General features: G+C 41.4%; 3 protein-coding genes across 5 annotated transcripts in view; 2 read left to right on the top strand and 1 right to left on the bottom strand.

Annotated features, from left to right (window-relative positions):
• Positions 1 to 2,650: 2,650 nt before the first annotated feature.
• Positions 2,651 to 18,645, top strand: hrh2a (histamine receptor H2a). The gene is made up of 5 exons (XM_061726033.1): positions 2,651 to 3,250; positions 3,293 to 3,555; positions 3,601 to 3,641; positions 3,742 to 3,896; positions 18,421 to 18,645. Exons 1-5 carry the CDS (start codon positions 2,651 to 2,653, stop codon positions 18,643 to 18,645), a joined length of 1,284 nt encoding a protein of 427 aa, XP_061582017.1.
• On the top strand, positions 18,575 to 22,508 carry LOC133447010 (T-cell leukemia homeobox protein 3-like). The gene is made up of 3 exons (XM_061725382.1): positions 18,575 to 19,219; positions 20,079 to 20,316; positions 20,902 to 22,508. The coding sequence occupies exons 1-3, from the start codon at positions 18,796 to 18,798 to the stop codon at positions 21,083 to 21,085; spliced, it is 846 nt and encodes a 281-aa protein (XP_061581366.1). The 5' UTR covers positions 18,575 to 18,795; the 3' UTR covers positions 21,086 to 22,508.
• Positions 22,165 to 24,007, bottom strand: part of LOC133447012 (Kv channel-interacting protein 1) — a 41,815-nt gene continuing 39,972 nt past the window's right edge. For all 3 annotated transcript variants that reach the window (XM_061725383.1, XM_061725384.1, XM_061725385.1), the window contains exon 8: positions 22,165 to 23,643. In XM_061725383.1, the coding sequence (XP_061581367.1) occupies positions 23,596 to 23,643 (48 nt within the window). In that variant the 3' untranslated portion in view covers positions 22,165 to 23,595. The remainder of the gene's footprint in view (positions 23,644 to 24,007) is intronic.

A 24,007-nucleotide genomic window follows, 5' to 3' on the forward strand; every position in this document is an offset into this window, starting at 1 on the left:
GACTCATCTACACCATATGTTAGGGTCGTCACCTTGAATCCAACCTAAAGAGTGTTGTAATGCATGATTTAAGATACAGTAGTCACTGGCAGAGGCAGTTTCCTCCACATCCCCTTGGCATATCAGGCTTGTGCATGCAGAGCTCCAGAGACCACCTCGGAAGAGCTTGTTCTGCTGCATAGGACCTTGGCTCTATAAAAGCATGCTCCTTCAAATGGGAGATGGCTTGATAGTCTTTGCCCTTCTCATGATGCTGGCTGAAGTTACTGTAGGTGCCAGGAGGACACTGGACATACAGGATTCTGCACTTCATGGTTTAGGCTTAGGCCAAACTGTCCAGAGCGCAGCAAATCAGCCAGATTGCCAGTGTCTTCCATCTGCTGCTGGTTGTTGACAAGTTCTGGTTCCTTTACTAAACTGGAAGTCTCCTCATCTGAAAGATAGGCCCAGCTAGTGGAGGAGGGGGTTACGTCTGGAGAAACCATATATCTGAAGTCTACCTGGAAGGCCAGACTGAGCAGCACCAAGCTGTGCAAAGTACACACATCCCAGAGGAGCAGACACAGCAGAAGAAGAACCCACATAACCCCCCTGAACAACAGCTTGAGGAGAGTTGAATCTTGCACAAGTACTTGGACCAGCGTAGTGGTGCCTACATAAGGACTGTAGAGTATGGGTTAAGAGCAGTTAACGCTTTTTTTTCTTGCTAAGAAGCAAAATTAGCTAAAACATTACCACCACTGCTCTTGCGCCTAGGACAGTGCAAAAAAAAAAGACAAGTCAGGCTGAAACTAAGAGCTACACATGACATCCCTCCAGAGCAGGTTCTACCTCGGGAAGAAATCCACATGTCTCCACAATCAGCCATGCAGAGAGGGAAACCCTTACAATACAAACACTCATTTGATTAGCTTCCTGCAGAATTTTCACTTTCAGAACAGCTGATATGTCTAGTCAACTCAGGTGATATTCCCTCTACATTAAACAGTTAACAATTGTGCTAATTTACATATTCTTCTACAATTCATGACTTTGCCTTTGTCATTCAAACATCTGCTCATGCTCATTTGTTTCGGACATACATTATAAGGTTTTACTCCGAGATATCAATAGCAGAAATACCAAAAAATCTAACAATAACATTTTGCATATTTGAATCTTTTACTGCACAATGCCAGACCAGGACTTAAATGGAGATGGAATAAAAAATGTTAGATATATTTTAAATATAGATTTTAAATTATCCTCTCTTGTATTAAGAGAAAGCTCCTTGTGGCCTTTTAGTAGAACATTAGTGAGTAAAGTTGCTAACCCCCAGAAATGAATACTGTTTTCTTTCTTTTTACTTTTATTTTTTTATAAATAGTTAAAAAGAAAAATGAAAAGTTGAATGAATCATGTTGATAGAACTATTACTTCTAATCCTCTTGCTCCGCTGGTGAGCATAAAGGCCTCTGCAACACTCTTCCATTGGACTCGGGTGGGGGTGACTCTCTTCAGCTGGGCTCATGTCCACTGGGCTGTATTTATTTCAGCATGTGTACATCTTCTCCATCTCTGCCTGGGGGCAGACGTTCCAGGGTCTGATTTTTTCTCTGAGATTTGTCTGCTCACTGGCTTCCGAAAGGCTTTCACTGGCACACATCATAAGCTATTCTCCAGAGGAATAACTCCCACCCAAGTCAATTTTCGGATTGGGTGCTTAGGTTTTTATAACGTTTTTGTTGTTGTTGTTTTTACAGGAATGGGTTGTCAGCCCATGACCCAACCCCCAACCTGGAGGACCACCAGTGACCAACTCTTCGTCAGGTCTCTGCCCCTCAACCTGTCTGGTAGGGTGACCCTACCATGAGCATCATGATCCAACCATAGCTATTCGAGTACCGTAATCAAGACACGCAAACGTCTTTTTACAATTGTTTTAAACTCAAAATGTAGTACTTTCTTTTTCTAGTGTCCGAGTTAGAATACTGTATACACATATATCAAATGTATATATTTTTAAAATGCCACATATGGTTTAACGTGTACGGTGAGTTGTATATACAATATGGCGTATGCACAGTAAAACAAAATTAAAATTAAAATTAACTTGACTTTTGTCACTGACTAATGCAGTTCTCCTTTTGGTCCACTAGGTGTCACAGCAGCCTCAGCAAAATGAAGCCGGAGCCACCAGCATGCCATGAACTGCTTTAAACAAACCACTTAAGTTGTTCAGCTATCCGGAGTTATGCCTCTCAGTAGCAACATTTGTCAAGAAAAAAATGTTGAATCGCAAATTTGACTTTGGAATGAATGCTGTCACAAATGTGATGCGAAGAGTGCTGTGGTCAAGAAACCGGTGAGATGAAACCGTTCAGACATTTAACAACAGGAAATCCTGGAAAAGCTGGAGCCAAATGAGATATTATTATTATTATTATTAAGCCCCTCAGCTCGCCAAATAAAAGTATATTTTGAGAAATGATATGTGAGTCTGAGGCTTACTACACAATATGTGGTTAATTAATGATAAGTAAGCACCTTTTAAGTTTTTGAAAAATTGATAAAAAAAAAAAGAAAACATAGCAACAGTTGACATACAGCTCCAGTCATGATGCCAGCAGGTTGTCTCCAGTGAATCCCCATAATAATGTTTTCAAAAGTGATGCTGGGTGTCATTCTGTCCCTCCTCATCCTAATGACTGTGGGTGGAAATGTGCTGGTGTGCCTGGCTGTCTGTGCCTCTCGCCGCCTCCGCTGCCTCACTAACTGTTTCATTGTGTCACTGGCTGTGACAGACCTGCTGCTCGGCCTCTTGGTCCTCCCATTCTCCGCCCTCCTTCAGCTCAATGACGACTGGCCTCTTGGACCAGTCTTCTGCAACTTCTACATCTCCATGGATGTTATGTTATGCACTGCCTCCATTCTCACGCTCCTGGCCATCAGTGTGGACCGTTACCTGGCAGTGACCTTGCCTCTGAGATACACCTCACTCGTGCTGCCTTGGAGAGTTGCTGTAGCCATGGCGGGTGTCTGGACAGTGTCTGTGGCCGTGTCATTCCTGCCCATTCAAATGGGTTGGAACACTGTTAATGGGACCGTGCAGAACCAGGGGCCCTGGGCTTCAGAGAGGAGTTGTCGTTTCGAGCTGAACAGGCCTTATGTTCTCACCGACTCTCTCGTCACCTTCTACTTGCCTCTGGTGGCTATGTGCTGGACCTACCTTAGAATACTTCAGATTGCCAGGGCACAGGCCAAGCGCAATGTCGGTCCCCAGCCCTCTTGGATAACCACTTACAACTGCAAGAACAATCCCTCCACCTGCACCACTTTGGTTTCCAGTGCGACAGCTGTGGTACTGCGCGAGCACAAAGCCACAGTGACACTAGCAGCAGTAATCGGTGCGTTTGTCGTGTGTTGGTTACCTTATTTCATCTTGTTCACAGTGTTGGGTTTAGAAGAGCATCCTGACCCTGGCGTAGTACCAGAGTTTCCTGTGGTATTGTGGTTGGGATATGCTAACTCAGCTCTCAACCCAATCCTCTACGGAGCCCTCAACAGGGACTTCAGGTCAGCCTATACTCATCTACTGAGGTCTGGGTTCCCTATTTGCAGCGTGTCGGTGCGCCGACAGCCATCTCCCACTATAACCACAGGTGAAGGACATTTTTTTTAACCACACAAGTTCCACATTTCTTTATTTCTGAGCAAAAACACCAACAGTTTTCATATTTTCTCTCCTTTTTCGCATCGCAGCAGGAGGACAGCTTACAGGGGCAACACTGCGGCACAACCACGCCCCTGCCACCTCCAGGGCTGCTATAGTCGATCAAAACGTCATGCTTCAAGAAATAAACTGCACGACAGCCAAATCGACCATCCGCTTTGCAAATGGCACTGCTGTCACAAATGTCAGTGGTAATAAAGGGTAAATTACTGTTCAGTGTGTATTTTTATTACATTTCATGAACACAAATTGCAAATGTTTCAGAGGGGTTTGAGACATCAATGTTGTTCTTTTACGACACAAATAACCTCAGATGTAAAACAGAAACATCTCATTCTTATGAGATGCTATAACCCTCACTGCCCATCGTGAGATGATTACCAGCCATCACATTGACTTACACAGTGCATTCTACTCTTGTTACTATCTAAAATATAAGATCTACTAACTCACTTAGGCACCTTTTTTTTCTTCTCCAGTCCTTTTTTCAATGAGCCCAGAGTTAAACCAGGGCTGTGAGCCAAAGGATGTTGTGAGCCACAATTCATCCACTTGAGGATAAAGCAACAGAGCGGACAAAAGATGGACATATAGATATGAGAGCCCCCCCCTCCCACACACACACACACACACACACGTACACAAACACATGTTCATTGCCACAGCAGAAAAACCAACAAGACAACATGTAAGTAGATATACTGCACATACTGACACCCTCACTGTGCCCAAAGGCCAAGTGTCTTGCCCAGAACAAATGAACTGTGATCTAGCAGCCATCATCAACAGTGCCATGAGCCATATGGCAATTTGCTTATTAGGCCATGAGGAGAAACGTTATCCAGCTTCACAGCCAGCTCTCATCTATCTGATTGAATTTCATTAAAAACATATTTTATTGAATTTGAAAATTATGAATTGGTTAAAGCAACATTGCTTCAGTTTTTTTTCTTCATGATCTAGCATTGTAGATGCTAAAACTGTTAAATTAAAGATTGTCTGACTTAATTGTCTGTGCTTGTACTGTATATTTGTATTTATGTTATCCAGATTTCAATTCAGTTCAATATAAAATACATTATTAATCCCGGAAGGTAAAATTAATTGACAGATGTAATTTTTATTTGCTGTAATTACTGAATTTAACCAAATATAAATATAATTGCAATAATCTCCTTTTAAGATTGGATGCAGCATAAGCTCGGACTTACATTGTAATAGTAAATACACACACACATACACAGACAAACACACACATGTATTATTATTATTATTATTATTATTGTTGTTGTTAATGTAGAGTGTAAGTTTCAAGAGCTAGAATATTTTTATATGTCTACACCAGGGTTGTCTCAACTTGTAACAGTCCTGTTACAAAATTGTACTTTATGTGATCGTGAATTCACTTTTAACAAATTAAAGAAAACTTCTGATTCTCTTCATTTGTGTTTCTATGTTTATCCAAGTGTCAACATAAAAAGAAGAAATACAGATTTCAGCAGATACTCACCTCTTCAGTAAAAACAAATGTATCCATACAGTTATCCATACGATACAGCAAACAATGACGGTTTTGAAGCGCTGGTAGACTGAAGACACAAATTAATTGACTTTTTAATGACCATTGTCATGAATTACTGGACATTTTTATGTTGACTCAAGAGTGCCCTCCAGTGGAAACATAAAATACCACATGTTCTGCTGAGATAAGGACAATGGTCATTTCATTAAGAATCAACAAATGAAAGGGAGCGAGCCATAAAGCAAACTCAGCAAACATGTGCTGTGAGCTGTTCCAGGTGATTATTGTGGGAAATTGTGTAGCATGCAAAGAGATGTTCTATTGTTTTGTGTTGATCCTGAAAAATTCATCTATCTTCCAGATACTGCCTCATTCTGTGGTGTAAAGAAATAAAACATTTGTATTGAATCATCTTCCAAATATAACCACAAAAAATACAATCAAACCAATAAAGAACAGCTTAAAGAATTTGGTCATATATATATATATATATATATATATATATATATATATATATATATATATATATATATATATATATATATATATATATATATATATATATATATATATATATATATATATATATACTTTTGATAAATACTTCACATTTTTTTGGCAATTCATGCTGTTGAGCTCCAATATGTTCTGGGACAATGCATTGGTAGTCGAAACAATTTGTCACAGCTGTCAGCAGACAAATCGCTTCAAACTATTCCCACATTAACATTTCACCTTTTCCATATTTAAAGGTACGTCCTTTGAGGAATGATTTAGAAGAGCACTTATATATACACATTTACTGATTTTACAATTCAGCCTCATCGAAACATTCATTTGGTGATAATAACTAGGACTGTCATTTCTTCACTTCCACTCTATAGATTTTCTTATATTTAAACACGGGTGAATAATCCAATAATACAGTTAATGGCGACACAATAAGTTAAGGTTTTCCAAGTCTATCTTACTTTACTCAGTACTCACACGCTGGATGTAATTTGTTCTTCCTGACTGCCTGATTGCCTGCATGATTCCTTTGTAATAATATGACTGCAAAGCAGAATATGTGGAACAAAATATGATCCTCACTCACAAAGCCTTCTACCAATGTAATTCGTGAAATTCACACCATTCAGCCACTTTGCTAAATCCACCACCTAATGCTTTACTAGTTCCCCTCATACAACCAAAAACAGCTCTGATCTCTCTGAGCACCTGTCTTGTAGCAGGAAATGTGCATATTAAGGCATTGGAGACATTATCTTAGTGATCTTAATGAAATATCATCATAGTGTATTTCCGATGTATCTTTGTGAGCTTCAAGCTTGTCCATTTATGATGACGAAGAAATTATCTAAACTTTTTCCTCCTTTTACTGTATATCCTCAACCAGAATTAGATACCAGGCATTTGACGGTTTGGTTAACACAGTAACCCATTAATCAAGTGTTCTTGAGTCCGTGTTACAACACGATGAGGTTCATAGTTGTTCCGTGGGAGACTGTCGCAATGCAGACTATTGTCAAGTGAGAGTGAGCTTAGTTGAAACATTCAGGTAGGTGGCTTGTGGCAAAGTGACATAAACCTTTGATGGTTTTGATGTTGTAACCTGATGATATTTAGCTTTATTATAATGCATGCAGTACTCATGTTAATAACAGCCTACAAAATGTAAGTTTCAGCTCTTCAAGGCAGCTGTCAAAGTATCTGAAGGTTCTGCTGCATTTTCTCCCAATGCTGGTGGAGAATCTAAGAATATAAACATTAGACCCAAAACAACAGCTAAATTGATATGTGTGCATGCTGAAGTGGGGACATTTGAGTGTCACCTCTTATGGACTCTACTTGTGTGGAAAGGCAAGTTTAAGGTGAACAATACTGGGGACAAGTCTCATATCATGGAAGTGGTAATACCACATGTAAGGCTGTGAAACAGCAGCAGCCATCCTTTATTTCAGCTGAAGTAGTAGCTCTATGAAAGAGTTGGTTCCCATGGAGGAGGAGATGATGTGTTCAAGGACATATGAAACAACAGGCTACACAACCGATTAATTCATTATCTATACATACTTACTTGTATCCCAGCTCTTTTCAGGTAACAGGCAATGGTTCAGCCTGGACAGGTCGTCAGTCCATCACAGCGTCGCATACAGAAAAACAACCACACACCTCACTCCGAGTCCTATGAGCTATTTCGATTCACTAATTAACCATAAATGTTTCTGGACTGTAGGAGAAAATCCAACCAAAGTACAGGGTAAACATGCTGGGTTTCAAATGAGGTACTGAGGCAACAGCGCTAACCACAAAGCCACTGTGTCGCCCACATCGTGCCTTCATTTATCTATTTATTCATTTGCTTATTTTTAAAACAGACTAAACATTTACAAATTTGCACAGGAGGAATGCTCACATCACACGAGTGTTTTTGTGATTTTATTCATCACAAAAAAGGCAAATGTAAATGTAATAACACCATCTTTAACACCATCTTTAATCTAATTATGCCGGGAGTTTGGAGGGCAAGACAAAAAGTTGGAGTAAATGCTAAAGTTGGTTAATTAGTTTTGCGTGCACTCTGTCCTGTTTAACTCAAACTGATTAAGCTTTATCCTCCTCCCTCTTGAAGCCATCGCTACATTTTTTTAAAAGGGAGAGAAAATAATGTGCCTTGGTGATGCTGGTCACTTGTATACCTTTCTGCAGCTCCTCTTTTATGTATTTTTAAAGTGACCGTTGACAGCTCAAATCACATAAAAACCATTCATCATTGCTTCTTTAACAATAGATTAACGTGGGGAAAGCGACACACACATGCACACATGCACACATGCACGCATGCACACACAGACAGCGATGGCGCACAGACACCCAAGTAGCTCTGTATAAGCTATCAATCATGGATATTGTCATTATTCTGTGTCATCGACAAGACCCTTTTCTTCTCTCCATAGTCTGTCTTTCTCTTTATCCCTTTTTCTTTCTCTTGATTCTCTCTCTTGTGCACACACACGCACGGTCAAAGACAGGCAGAATCATGAATCATAAATCTTATGAATGCCATCTAAAGACTGCTCAGTGCTATGAGAAAGAGAGATGATTGATAGATGAGAGTGACTTTGGCGAAAGCAAAGAAGATGGACAGAAGGCTGTTACCAGCAACAGCGAGGTCGGAAACTGCAGGTTCAGAGGTCAAACGCATCAGGGCATCAGTGCACAATGTGGCAAAGAGAGATGGATAAAATGTGGTAAGGGGTGAGGAGAAGGAAGAGAGGGAGTAAGTGGTTGGAGAGGAAAAGGAAAAAGGAGGGAGGGAGGAGGAGGGGGAAGAGGAGGGGATGGGGGATGCTGCCACAGTGAGGCTAAAGCCATAACTCATCTTTTATTAAAAATAATGAAAAAAACTTAATGAGTTAATAATATCTGGAGAAAGAGATAGGGAGTGAGACTGAAATGGAGGAAGGGACAGGAGGATGGAGGAGAGGGAGGAAAAGAAGAAAGGAAACGAGGAGGAGAAAACAGCACATAGAAACGAGAACAGGGTCAGTGTGTGTCTCCTTTTTCTTTCGGTCACTTATTCCACTTTTCAAAGTTCACTCAACATTCATTAGTCAGACAGGGACAATCACGACGAGTCCTCTCTTTCTGCCGATCTAAATCCCAAAGCCTGCTTGGTAATTAAAGGTACTTAACAACCAATTAACAGTGATGAGCTAAATTAGCAGGATATTGTCTCCTTTGACTCAGCTACTGCATTATCAGTGTATTGAAACAGCAGTGAACAAACCTCAGTGGCCCACGTTTGCATGTAGGCAAATGACTGATTAATTACTATTAAAACAGCAGCACCATAATGAGCTTGGAAACAATTAGAGGGGTCGTTAGCATGTGGAGAACGGCTGAGAACAGAAGAAGGGAGGGCGTGCACAAAACAAGAGAGAAATCTTCATTGGGAAGCAATACTGATTAAATGGACGTACGGTCGCACTCATCGCCCAATATCCACTGCCTTATTAAATACATGACATCACCATTTGTCTTTTGTACCATCTAGCTACTTTTCTCCTGCCATTATCTTTCCCCCTTCTTCTCAGGCTTCCTCAACTCTGCCTTCGTTTCATCTCTCATAAAAAGCCTTTTTCTTGCTCTTCCATTGCTTTCTCCACTTTCTGCTTTTTTAACTCCCATTTCTTCCATCCCTCCTTCATGCTCGGGGGCCACAGTCCTGTGAAGGAATTTAATATGCAACTTTTATATGAGAAACCAATCGCATACGTCTGGGTCTATTGGGCTCGCAATCTATCGGCCCGGACGGCTAATGCAATAGAGAGAGCCAGGGCTATTTATCACGCAGGGAGCCATCTTTTCCTCTATCTCTCCCACTCTGCCCTCACTCTCTCTGTCTTTATTCAAGCCCAGATTCCTGGCTGCCACTAAATCAGGCCAACTATGAGCTATGGCTGCCCAGAGGGCATCTCCTCTTTTATGGGAGGATTTGGATTTTGTATCTACTGGTTCCTCAGTGGCCGTTGAGAGAATGTGAACGGAAGCTATAAACATTCAACAAACAAAGGCAACAACTTAAATGCCCCTCCATCCCCACAGTAATGATCGTGAACGTGTAGAGAAATATGGAAGTAGGAGGATGAATAAGCCTGATGAATAAGATATCAGAGGCATTTAAAATGATGCTGCGAGGATTTGTCTGCGTGCATGTTTCCAGACAGCGAGGGAGAAAAGATTACACGTGCACAGACATGGAAGCTTACATACAGTCATCATGGACATAAATGTCAGACAGATATTGTTGGGTTTTTTTGTTTAGTTTTTTTTTCCAGGGCTGTATAATTCTATAACACTTTAAAATAAAATAAAAAGGACTTTAGAGGACAATTCAGTGGAATTCACTGACGGTGTGTTCTCTGAAATCAACGCTGGATAAAAGTGATATTTTTCATAAAGTGAATGTTTATGACACATAATTGTAAAAAGAAGGATACCTTTTGCAGCCATCTACAAGCGTCTTGGAGAAGTATGGTTGGATGTTTGGAAAAGTTCCCTCAAAAGTGTTGGTTTCCTAAAACAAACCTGACTTTTAAGCAGAGTTTAATATTTTCAATTGAGCTGAAGTCCAGACCTTTTGAGGAATGTGACAAAAGCTTGACGTTGGCCTGTTTTATCTTTTTCATATGGTTAAATCTAAAGTTCATGACATTTCAACTGTCATTCTCATCCTTCGGGGTTATGCTGTGAATTCTGAAGACGATTTTCTTCATTATTTTGCAATAATTTCCTTTTGGAAATCTTTTGCCTCTATTGGCAGTGAAATAGTCCCAGAGCATGATGTTACCACCACCATGCTTAGAAGTTAGTGGGGTATAAATTTAGTTCTGGTTACTGTGGACAAAGCAACTTAGTTATTGTCTCATCTAAACTAGATCCTTCCTCTAGAAAATTGTCTTTTTGTCCGTGGGGGCTTCTGCAAATCTCAGCTGAGCTTAAAGGTGACTTCTACTTGACTGCAACAGGGAAAATAAGGCTTTACTTAGATCCAATTTTTATCAGAATCTAATCTTCTTAACTGACTGTTCACATTATTTACATTATGATTATTTAAATTATGTTTACAATATTGTAAGTTATCATATCCAAGCTGCGGGTCCTCACTGGTGTTCTTCAAACCATGGTCTGTTCACATTAAATGTCTGCCACTTCAAAAAGAATGGATCAGATGAAACAGACTTGTTTTGTGTCACGTAGCTTGAGACATATCTAAGAAAACCTGCTGATTGTAGTTGATCAGTTTAAACAACTTTTGGAACATGATGCCCCATTAAACAATTAATGTATCAGTGGAAATGATTGAACCTGCATATATTATTTTTCAAAAAAGAACAAAAGTCTGAACAGAAGACTGGCTATTACATGTACAGCATCATGGTGGGGAAGTGAAACCTGTTTCCCTTCGCTAAACATTGTTCTCTTGAAATGTTCAGCAAAATGCTAAACGTTGCCCCTGGGGTTCTCATTATTGTGCAGAGAAAGACCCTCTGTACTTTAACTACACTGTATACTAATAGGGAGATCCGTATGAGTGGTTGTATGAATGAGAAACACATTTTGAAACTCTTGTAGAATTTTCCTTAGGTTAAATATACACAGACCATTTACTGTTCCCAATCTCATTCTTTTATATGTATGTTGTACAATTATTGAGTTCAAAGGCATGATTGAAAGCCCAGTGATTATCCCATGGCAGTCATATCCACAATCAGTGTATGTAAAATTTAATTTGAAACTGCCATTGCATAATAATAATAATGTGGTATAAATCACACATTAACAGTAATGCTTTTCGCTGAGCACCAGCTGCACAACTTTGAAAGTTTCCTGCTGAATAAAATACGTGACACTGTGCGGAGGACGTTGCCCACCTGCAGCAATTAAAATGCCTCCGAAAACCAAATTCATTTCAACAAATTAGCCACATTACTGGCCACTGTGTAATCGCTGATGGCAATTAATAAGAAATTAGTCACAATCAGCCCTATATTAACATCTCACCCAGGGGCCGCGGCTGGAAATTAATAACCGGAGATTCATCTCTCTTACTGTCTTCCTGGCTTTCTCCCTCTCTCAACACACACACACACACACACACACACACACGCACACACACACACAGGCACACCTTCACCCACCTATATTATTCATGAATCACCTCTAAGACATCCATTTTTTCTACGTGGATTGTATCATATGATCCACAATCTGCTCGTGCTAGCCGGCCAGCTTCCTCTTTACCAGGGTGTGAAAACCCCCTGAAAGACATGGGAGCGTGTGTGTGTGTGTGTGTGCTTATGTGTGTGTGTGTATGTGTGTGTGTGTGCAGTCATCACATGTGCTCTGAACAGCACTTGGACGTGCAGCATATACTGTATGTTTACAGATATACCATATTGTATCTGTGTGGTGTGTACTGTGCTGTGTGTGTTTGTGTATCAGAGGTGCTACAAAAATGGGGAGGAGGCACTGGTGGCGACTGAACCCGCCTCTAGGGGTCCTCACACCAATCAGCAAAGCACACCAAGAATCAATTAACACCAGTGGGAGGGGGCAGAGGCTACAGCAGCACACTCTCTTAGACGTACGCGCACATAAACACGCCATCCGAGCACACACTGCCCACACACATGGCACTGTCTGAGGAGATATCCATCAGATCACACACCCCAGAGTATGCCACTGTGTGTATGTGTGTGTCTTTGAGACCTGTCCCAGTGTGCCCCAGGTCTCTCATGGTGTGAGGTTCGGGAACAGATTGGGGGTCAGCAGGGGGGTCAGGCCAGGGTCACCCCCGTCTGAGCAATGTATGTGTGTGTGTGTGTGTGTGTGTGTGTGTGTGTGTGTGTGTGTGTGTGTGTGTGTGTGTGTGTGTGTGTGTGTGTGTGTGTGTGTGTGTGTGTGTGTGTGTGTGTGTATGGAGAGAAGTCTGACCATCACTTCCAGGGCTCACAGGCAGGCAGAAGTGAATAAGATTGATGGTGTTGATTCATACTACGAATTCATTGTTCCACCAGAATCCACAGAGGATAAATACATCCACAGAAATTATGAAGGAAGGGACCGAAATGAGTATCTCACATTTCATATTCACTCCTTTGCTCTGTGCGAGTGTGTGTGTCTCCCTGGCGTGGGGACAGCTGCTGGTGACATGAAAACCATTCATCATTGCATCTTTACTGTAAAATTATTGACAGAGAGGAGGATGGGGAGGTATATTGCCTCCACTGTACAAGGTTGGACAGAAAGAAAAATCACAAGTGAAAGAAATTTCAAAAAGTTGAACATTGGATTAAAATTTTAACAGATAGCAACACAAATTATGTTTTAGACTCGTAATGGGAAACAGAGCAGAAACCAGAATGGCCAAATAAAATGATCAAAGAGTTTCTTCCGTTTGCCTGTGATTGTTCCACTACAAAACCCCAGATCTTTCCTCTTCCTCTCTTTCTACATGTTGCCGTCTCCATCTGTTAGCCCATTGCACTCGTCCGTCCACTAACCCCCTCCCTCCCTTACTCGTTTCCTCTCCTCCTCTGCTCCTCTCTTGCCTACATACCCGGAGGGAGGTAAGGTGATCTCACCGTGCTGGTGTAAGTGACTGGTATTAGTCTCCTTCTCTGTCTGTCTGTTTGATCCCAGCACTAATGACTCCACGGGGACTAAGAGTCTGATAATGGGAAATCAATATAGAGAATAGCGCTCTGGAGTGGCCTCACTTAGCTCTCGCTGTTTCACGCCTCTCTGCAAAGTGCCTCTGTGTGTCCGTGTGTGTATGATGAAGAGCGTAGCGTGTGTGTGTGTGTGCACAGAGAAAATCTGTTTACATACAGGCCTGCTGCCTTGCAAATATAATTTTGTTGCATTTCTGCATGAACTCTGAAGCTTCTGAACAATTTCGGAGACAAAAACTTTACCAAGATATTTGAGGTTTTGAAATGCATGCATGGCTTTGTATCTCTGTGTCTAATCGCTCACACTGGGCCCGGGGCAAGACAGGTGGAGCTGGTGGCATGAGGCTGGTGACCCCCCCTGCAGCCTGAGGGGCCAGAAGGCCCAGCAAAGCAGGGGGCTGGAGTAGCCCTCTCTGCCAGCCACCAGAGCGCTGTGGCTGGTGGCAGCTGGTCCTCTGTCCCTCCCTCCCTCGCTCCCCTGCATGGGCGCCCTGCAGGCAGGCAACAGGAGGGGTGAGGAGGTCAAGAGGCATGAGAGCATGGACGACATGCAGCATAATTGGCTTTTATGAAGTGGAGAGGACACAGACAGAGGGAGACAGGAAAGGCAGCTCTGACACAATGCAGCTGACTACAAGCAGTAATGAATTAACACATTAGTGCCTCGATGAGAGGCGTTCAAGAGCACTCAGCTGCTCTTAAATACAAATCCTACCCAGCACCCTCTCCCAGGCCTGCACACATAAATCAGTCACAAGTCACTGAAACAATAAGAAACTAATTCATTACATCAGTCATTTTGTCAATGGGACCTCTTTGAAAACAGGATCTGTATGATCAGCGCCTAAGAACCTTGGAAAACTTTTACTTAGCACTCAGAAGGGATCAAACAGATGGCATCTCTCATTCACAAAGATAAGACAGTGTTACTGGAACCCTCTTGTCCAAATTCAACCCATGTGTTCGCTCATCATCATCCCCCAATGATCTCCATTAATGCTTTAACTCTTTCTTTTTACGTCTCAGTCCGACCAGGTTCTGCTCTCGTCCACCCCTGTAATTCACGTCTGTGTGGTTACTCACTTCCCTTTTTCTCTCTCTTCCCTTTCTCCCTTCCTCCCAGACTTTTAACCAGCGTGAAGAGGCAGCCATGCGTTCAACCATCAGACAGGCTGACATGGGCTCCCATCACACATGCTCAGCCGAAGCAGATTCTTCCTCAAGTGCTGCAAGAATGCACTGTTCATCAGTATAACTTAAATGCTTTAAATGGTTTGGAATGGTTTGCAAGATTAAGTCAGAAAAAATGATTGTGGCTTATTTTCATACAGAAAGTTGAGTTTTGGTTGCTGTTTGACAAACTATCAGCGAGTGATTTTGAAGTCATCTGCTAACATTAGTGGGAAATGAAACATCTCTCCTCAAAGAAAAATAATCTTTAGGGATTACAACTTTCTAGTCTGCTAATTAAAATAATTTACTATCATGTGAGACGTTACAGTGACATTTTATAGGGTTTATCTGCTTTTTAACTGTCTGTCAGATGAATTATTTCCACACCGACCTACAGAGAAATGCTCCAGTGATAGGCCATATGATGATGGTCCTCTACCGGGTCCCAGACGGGGGGATCCCATTGCTCTCTTCTCATCCAACAATCCCTCTGAGCATGTCAATATGAAACACGATCCACGCACACTGACACCCACACACACACACACACACACACACGCACAAACACCACCCCCACTCTGGGCCCATGCAATAGGCAATTCCTCCTGTTAAAGACTGACTTATATTGATAAGAGGAGCCTCTGAAAACTGATGCATCTCCCTGCGAAAAGATGAAAGAAGGCGAGGGGAAGTGCAAATGAGACTAAATCAAGTCTCCCAACAGCAAAACACGTTTTCACTATATTGCGCTCGATGTAAGCGGGATTTACTACGAGTCTTTAGTAGTATGTGTTGCGGGGAGAGCGGGATGTAAGCCTTTGTTTACCCAACTTTCGAAAGAAAAAAAAATCCGCAGCCTTGTAAATGCTGTCATATAGCCAATGCAAGTGTCTTTCAGCTTAATACCACCTATATTAAATAGTTTAAATATTTCATAAGGGTAGGTTTTTAGAGCGAGGGAGGGGAAATCGTTAGCTGCGGTAAAGTTTCATTAACTGGTCCCCATTTCGCTGCGAGGCAAACTCATCTCTTCTTATTGTAATAAAACAATCTCTGTCTTTCTCTGGGCGCTGCTCTCCGCTCATCTGCCTCCCCCTCCTTCTCTTTTACATCATAATAATACACTACATCCCCTTTAAATGCACTATTACTTACCGCTGCCTTTTCATATTGTAACATCACGGGCACTTTAGCGACAATATAAAAGCGTGTCATTCATTATTCAGAGGCAGCCGGCCTCGTCCCCCTTTTAAAAAGTCAGGCGCGCTGCTGAAATTGATAACAGCGAAGAGACGCGCAATAAAAACGCAGCCCCCGGGTACCGAGCTGCAGCCCAGAACCCCCCGATTATGCAGATCAAGTGGTAATTTCTCAAACAAATCGCACTCTTTCACTCTTTTGTTGTCGTTTCTTTTTGGACTTTTGGAATCAGGGTGCCAGCTTTTATATTGCCTGTGGAGACAGAAAGGATTGATGTGCGTCTTTTATTGTTCACGCAGGTTTTTCAAAAACGAAATATTTTGCATTTAACGAGATGACCTCAAGGATCTAGGTGTCAATACGTATTTGTGTTTCTACCTTTGACCGAACAGGTCCGACGCTGTCACCAACGAGCATGCCTTCAAAAAAACTAAACTCTGGAGGCGGGTTCTCTCCTCGGGGTAGGTCAGAGTTAATGTGTCATAATCACTCATAATCACTGGATTACACCAGATTACCAGCAGACTTTAGGGTCACTCCGAAGCAGAGTCAGACAAATACAACAATTATTGGTTTTAATGAAGCACGTATTCAGCAGTTGTTCAGGTCTTCGTGGATGCGCCATAGATAAAAGGGGCCTTTCCAATTAAATTAAGATGAGCATGCAACTCTGCCATGAGGAATTGTTTTTTTGCAAATGTCAACAAGAGAAACATAAAAATGTCTGAAATGATGACAGCTATAACAGACCAATTCTCCCCCATCAAAAGCCACCGGTGAGCTCACAGATGGCAGGGTGAAGCAGCCAACACTGAGTCTGTCCATATTGCCAAACAAACACCTCGGGCCTTGTCCCATCTCATATTGCTTCATAACACTTTATTGTGAGGGGTGAAATGTGGATATTTAAAAAAAAAATAAAATAAAATAAAAAATATATATAGGCTATATATTAACTTCTCCGTCTGCATTTTTGCATTCCCATTTCAATGTGTATACTGTGATCTAACATTTTGCATTTCGACTGTTAAAATATATTTCTAAATGATTTATATAGCAGTGAATATCAAATTAATATAAACTAGATTATTAACATTTTTTGATCGTGGTTGAAAACTTAAAGGCTGGCAATAGCCACAAGTTTAAAAGAGTACAAAATAGTTTAGAGGATAAAATAATATTACCATAATTTGGTTCCTATAGATTAAAAAATCGTCCTGTTTGACTCAAAAGGACGAATAAGAGTCAACATATGCACCTCCTCCTTCCCCCCGTCAATAAATGAATACGTCGGGTACTAGTTTGTTAAAGTACTGTAATGTGATAGCCCAAAAAGCCACCTGCCGCATCCAAAGGCGACGCGCATTTGTCTGTCCATGAGACAAGTTAGTGAAAATGAAATTACCCGGTCACTTTGGGCGCCTGTTACAATGAATCTGAGCGCTTAGCAGCTTCCAGAGCCCGGACACTTTATCTGAAGTAGCCCGTGGCTTTCCCTTGTCAGGTCATTTAATGTGGCACTGGCTACCAGGAACAAATAAGGCCATACGCAAGGCTTTGCCAAGCTCAATAGGTGCTGGTGGTTCTGCCAGAGCTCAATACGGCTGCTGTCCTTTTATTTTAAAGACCGACGTAATGGGTGTCATGTCATGGATTTGATGTGCGTAATTACGCACTGGCTCGTTAAATTGGATTTATACCGTTAATACTGTTTTTCAGAAAACAAAACAAAAAACAACAACTCCATGTTTTATTTTATAGGCAAATGAAAAATAGAACTACAGCATAAGTTCTGACGTTGTATTATTCTGTAATAGCAGTGTTAAATATGTCTTAAACGTCATCATGAGCGTTATTATATATATGATGTACATTTAAAATTATTTATTGTCATTCTTATTCTGACACCCGACATTTTATGTTTGAATATTAAATAACTCTGTCTAAATGAATATGAGGGGCAAGAAAAAAAAACCATCTTCATATTTATGATAAAGGTCTAGACGAAATGGGGAGCTATTTTAACGGAATAGGCCAGAAACAGTGAGACGTTTGCCTCTTTCTCTGCACCTTTCGCAGGAGGCGACATCCACAAATACTCTTCGTGTTATAGCGCACTGCCTACAGTTTCCATTAGTTGTATTTTAAATGTGTAACATAATGCAGTCTGAAGAGATGTCGGAGACACTGAGGGAACAAATGAGGAGCACTTTGTGCCTTGCCAAAAAGTGGGAATGAGATGAGCATGAATTTAAGCTTTAAGAGCCGTAAAGTTTGTCCTTGTATCATTTAATGTTTATAAATTCAACGAACACAGACTTAATGACAAAGCGTAATTTAGTTTAATTTGGTTTAATTAATCAGTAAGTACCAGAGAACATTTTTTTCTGCAAACGATTTCTGTCGATGTATTAATGTTTCTGGAGTTAAACGGTGCTCTTTATTCTTTATTAAAGTTACAAAAATGTTAAATGAAACACTAACTCACTCAGACGACCTAAAGATGTCCTATCTTACCATATATATAACACTGTGACACCCGTGGATGTGGGAAATCTTGATTATTGTGCCAGATCTCGGGGCCTCCCCCCTCTGACATTCAATCAGTCATCGTGGTGCCAGCCAATGAAAGGTGGAGAGGGATGGAGGAGGACGGAGCTGCTTCTGAGCGTTTTGACGCGCTGAGAGGAGGACAGAGCGTCACATCTCTCCAAACGCCCATCAAACTTTCAGCACAGGCTGTAGAGAGGACCCAGTCCTCTGAAAGAGGCCTGTTAGAGACCACGGGGACGCGCTGATTCTGGACATATAGGTGGACGCAGCGATGGAGACACTTCCGATGTTGACTTTTGGTGCAGTTTGACTCTCCCGTGAATAGCACTGAAATCAACTTCCTCGGTTTTTTCCTCATCCTTTCTCCTCCTCCTCCTCCTCCTCCAGAGCGAGGGATGGAGCAGGCACCCAGCGCGCCCAGCCCTCCCCCAAAGCCGGCCCACCACGAGCCGATCAGCTTCGGAATCGACCAGATTTTGGGAGCTGGTACGGAAACGGAAAACGGGCGCACGCCGGGGAGACAAAGCGGATCCGATTTAAGCACCGGGGACGTGTATTACAGCCTGGGAAGTCCAGCTGGGACCAACGCGCCCTCCTACACCGCGCTGTCCATCTCCCTCTCCGGGATCATGCCCCCGGTGGAGGCGGCAGACTCGTACGGGGAGAGCAGGAGTGCGGGCAGCCGGGGGGTGATCAGAGTCCCGGCGCACAGACCCGTCACGGCCGGGCCCGCCGGGCCCGCGCAGGGCACTGTGCCCGGGTTCGGAGGGCTGTGCTTCCCCTGGATAGGAAACCGCTTCGCCAAGGACAGAATATCAGGTAGGCCAGTTGGTGGATCACACAAGTTCCCCTCATTAATATTAGATCATCTTTGAAACCATAATAACTTAATAATTCAAATAACAAACAGAAAAAAACAAAGTCAAGCGCTTTCTCGTTAATTATATAGCTGTTTCTAAACGGCACAAAAGGTAAAACATAAAGGCTAATTTATTTCTAAAATAAGATAGTATCTATGCAGATGTTTCAGGAGTTATATTGTGTAGCCTATAAGTGAAAATTATACACCACGGATATTATACTATTAACATGATACTGTCACAATTACTGTTAGAGTGTAAATTAAAATAAAATAAAACGAAACAAACTTAACAGACTAAGTCAAAAGTAAGATTAAGAGGCTGTAAAATTATGTATATGATAATTTACCAAGAAAAGTGTTGAATTCCGCAGTGTTTAAACTAGAGATATAGATGGAGTTTAGTTTTTTTTAAGATTTTATCCCACAGACAATTCTCGACCCCAATAAACATTAATAGACACTTTATTTTCAAATTCGAAAATGCAGTGCATAAATCAATAGTTGTTACGAGTGATTGCATCAAGTGGTCCAAAAGGCCTGCTGATCATTTACTGTGCAAAAATAATTTAAAAAAGTCCCAACAACTTGAGAAGATTAATTATTTTTACTAATTCATTGTCTCAACTAGTTTAGTCAGGCTTATCTCCAATAATCTAGGTATTTCATCTGTTTTACACAGAAGAAATCAGGAAACCGTGTCGAACAGGGCAGTAATTGGTGATATACGGCCTTGACTTTCCATAGAGACGGAGCAGTGAGTGAGTGTGATTCATGCTGTTAAAACCTCCGGGGTCTCCTTGTCTCTCCTTCCTGCAGCAGCTCTCGTGCCGTTCGCTGTCACACGGCGGATAGGACACCCGTATCAGAACCGGACACCACCGAAGCGGAAAAAGCCTCGGACCTCATTCTCCAGAGTCCAGATCTGCGAGCTGGAGAAGCGCTTCCACCGGCAGAAGTACCTGGCCAGCGCCGAGCGCGCAGCTCTGGCCAAGAGCCTGAAGATGACGGACGCGCAGGTCAAAACCTGGTTTCAGAATCGAAGGACCAAGTGGAGGTTGGTGGGAAAAATCGTGTTTCGAATTAGCCTACTCTTGGATTTTATTTAACTCAACCCAAAAAAATAAGTCTGTATATATTTTCATCTGCATACATACTTTTTGAAAGCCAAACTTTTCTCTTTAGTAGCACACAATTTCCTTTTAATCCACACTGTTTGCACCAGACACGACGTAAAAGGTGGTGAATGCATCAATCTTAAATCTAATCACATGAACTAAACAACAATCATCTTAACTACAGTTTAATAAATAAATACATTCCTGATAACATTTTATTTTGGGTCTCAGCTCTACAATATGCGTAATTTCTCCTCAAACTCAGTTTTCAAAATGTAATATGTAGCCCATAGTAAACATTGCAGACGACCATCAAAGATCATTTTTATTTTATGAATAGGCTATGTCTATTCATGACCCATCTGATTTCAAATCTGGTACCTTTTAATCCCAGGGACCATGGAACTGTTTTTTACGTTGTCTCCAGAAATGTTAAATGTCCAAACTTTTTGTGTCTTGTCTTTAAAATGTGACCTCGCATTTTATTGATTTCTAAATGTTTTATTTCTCCTGCCGTCTTTCAGGAGACAGACAGCCGAGGAGCGGGAGGCGGAGCGTCAGCAGGCCAACCGGCTCATCCTGCAGCTGCAGCAGTCCGCCCTCCAGAAGTCCCTGAGCGAATCCGCGGTGTCGGATCCCCTGTGCGCCCACAACTCCTCCCTGTACGCCCTGCAGAACCTGCAGCCGTGGGCCGAGGAAAGGGAATAGGGACCATGCGGTCACCACGCGCAAATCACGACTGTGGGACTTATGTTGATCGTTTGTACGTGGTGAAAAAAAAGAATGACTAGTAAAAAAAAAAAAAAAAAACGACACCCTTTTGAGAGGATTTTGGAAAAGGACATGAAATGTTGGTGAGTCATGCGCGTGTACAAGCACAAAACGAGATGGACCATTTCTGTAGATCCATTTGCAACCAGCAAAACTTTTCAAATTAAAATGTGAGCTGACCCAGACCTGTTCTTAAATTTTCCAGTCCAGCCTGTAATTGTCCTCTTATGCTTGTAATTATTCTAATTAATAGAATAAGACGGGAATATTGTGGGTTATAGAGTCTACACGGGGATGTTAATAATTCTCCCCAGAAAAAAACTCCAGATTAAATCGTTTGTGTAGGTGTCCTCTCTTATCCCAACCATGTCTTTATTCTGAAGCAGATTATTTGACAGTGGGCTGCGATTTAACCATCAATACAGCAAAATGCAAGCATCCACTTTTAAATAAATGATACTCTGGAAAATACACAATTTCTTAAACAACATTAATAAAAAAGAAAATAGCTGTACCTTTTATTATTTTTGTTTTTTACTAGTGCTTGAATCAGATGTCTATATTCATAAAGAACCAGACAAATCACCTGCACATATATTGTGCAACATTTGGCTCATGCAAAATGAAGCACAAATGCTTGGTTGTGTGGGAAGAATACTATTTTGGGTAGTAATGAAAGAAAAACAGGCATCAGGAAGGTGGTAAAACTAAATCTAGAAAAGGCTGTAAAGTGGGTAATAAAGGAAGTGATGCATGTTCAGTGATGGTGGTGAAGTCTTTTCATATGCACATTGCTTCATTTGTGGGTTTTAAATCGAGGGACAACCTCTTTTTTGTACTTTCACTGTACATGTGTAAATAACAGTATAAAATGTTGTTGTGACCCCTTTTTGCTCATGCTTTTTCTGATCCACGATGAAACATAATTATAAGGTTTTTAGCCTTTTCTGAGGGACTTTATATTGAACCATATGGAGTAACATGATGACAAATGACATGAGTTTATTTCTTGAAAAGTTTATTGATAAATATAATGACTTTATACAATATTTCAATACACACATAATTTTCATTCTGTGTCTGTCTGTATGCCTGACTATCAGTCTGCCTTTCTGTCTGTCATTCTTGTCTGGGTACATTTAAGAAAAGCCGCAACATATTTTCATGGCATTATTGGTAGCACAGTGAGAGAAAGCAAAATTATTTATTATCTTCAGAACAATGGCTCTTGTTGAATCATGGCTTCCGTCCCTCCAGTCAGTGATTAGGTCCCATCTCCTTTGCTGTTGTCCGATCTTTGTCTTCCTCCCTGCATATTCTTTCACAGTGAAACGTCGGTTGCTCTCAGTCAACATTTCTAAGCAGACAGAGCTGAAGACGAAACTCTCTTCTCCAGCAAAAACACTGTCACTCCACATTGACTCACTGTGCCCAACGAGACGAAACTGCATGCCCAAAAAATATATTTTGAGGCGTGGATCTTTACATGAGGACAAACACACACACACACAAACACATGCAAATTCCATCATTGTGCCTTACTGTATATCTGCAGGCCAGTAAAGGGGCTCTTAATTGAACAGTGTCAGGCAGACAGAAGGACCGACAGGTATCAGAACCATAAACAGACAGACACAAAAGAAGAAGCCACAAAAACAGTATTATCTACAGCCGAATGGTTAGAACATTCAAACATTTCGACGAAACATGTACACACTAGTTGTCAGAGCTCAGTGCTGCAAATCCACAGGCTTGAGTTGAATCTGAAACAGGTGAGATGCTGCACACAGACCTGGATTCTCCAATTCAAGCATTTAACAAGAGTATACTGTGACCAAGTTTGGCATATAAATGGCTTTGAATATGCTGTGGGCTGCTGTCCTGCATGCTTCACAATATTGCCTATGTTTGTTGTAGCTATTGACACTCATATTTGTGATGAAACCAGCTATCATTTAAGTCACGAATGAGAAAACAGTGCTGTTTCACCTGTAAGCTGCTTTTGGAAGTTTCAATCCTGCCTGATAACAGTTACCGTAAAACACCAGGCCTAAACTGAGAAGAGGGAGTATATTTACACATGTGGCATGAAGTACTCATGGTCCTGGACGGCAACGACCTTCACAACTTCAACAAACAAAGGAGATGGAGACGAGGTAGACAGTCACGAAAAGATTAAATGAAGCCTAAAGGACATTTTCTGAAACCAGTGAGGGCTTTTTCAACATACATTTCTCAAGCAAGACGCTATCCAAACAGTTGTGTTGCAAAATGTCAAACCCAGTGTGGCAGTTAAAATTCCTTGTCTTTCTTCCCTCACATGACTAGCTTTTCCATTTTTTCCCCTCAGATTCTTCTCATCTCTTGTTCTCCTTCTCATCTTTCTTCATTCCTCTCCCTTCCTGCTGTGCTTTCATCAGTGGCTCCATCTCTCTCATGTTTATAGTCTAGATGACATTTTCGAAGAGCTGTAGGGACCTCATGATGTTTTCATCCTGTGTACAGAAGAAATTAAGAGGCTGAATATGAGCAAAAGAATCTGCCGATAATCATCTTTTAATTCATTCTACTCACCACTAGGGGGCAGTATAATGCAATACAATCTCAATAATAATCTCGAAAGACAGACACACTGATAAAAAATATTGTCAATACCATAATTAATAGCCTCTGTAATGAAACGTAGAAAGATAAAGGGCATTTAATAGGTTGTTAATAAAATGTCTTTAATTGTGACGTTTTTTTGTTTCTTTGTATACATTTTTCCACTTGTTAAAGTACGAAAAACCTTTTTAGGTGGTGCTCATAACATTGACAGTGATTCTACTCGGTTGTCCCCCCATCTAATTTGGAAAGTTA

This window comes from Cololabis saira, chromosome 7 (assembly GCF_033807715.1).
Source record: "Cololabis saira isolate AMF1-May2022 chromosome 7, fColSai1.1, whole genome shotgun sequence".
Lineage (NCBI taxonomy): Eukaryota > Metazoa > Chordata > Actinopteri > Beloniformes > Belonidae > Cololabis > Cololabis saira.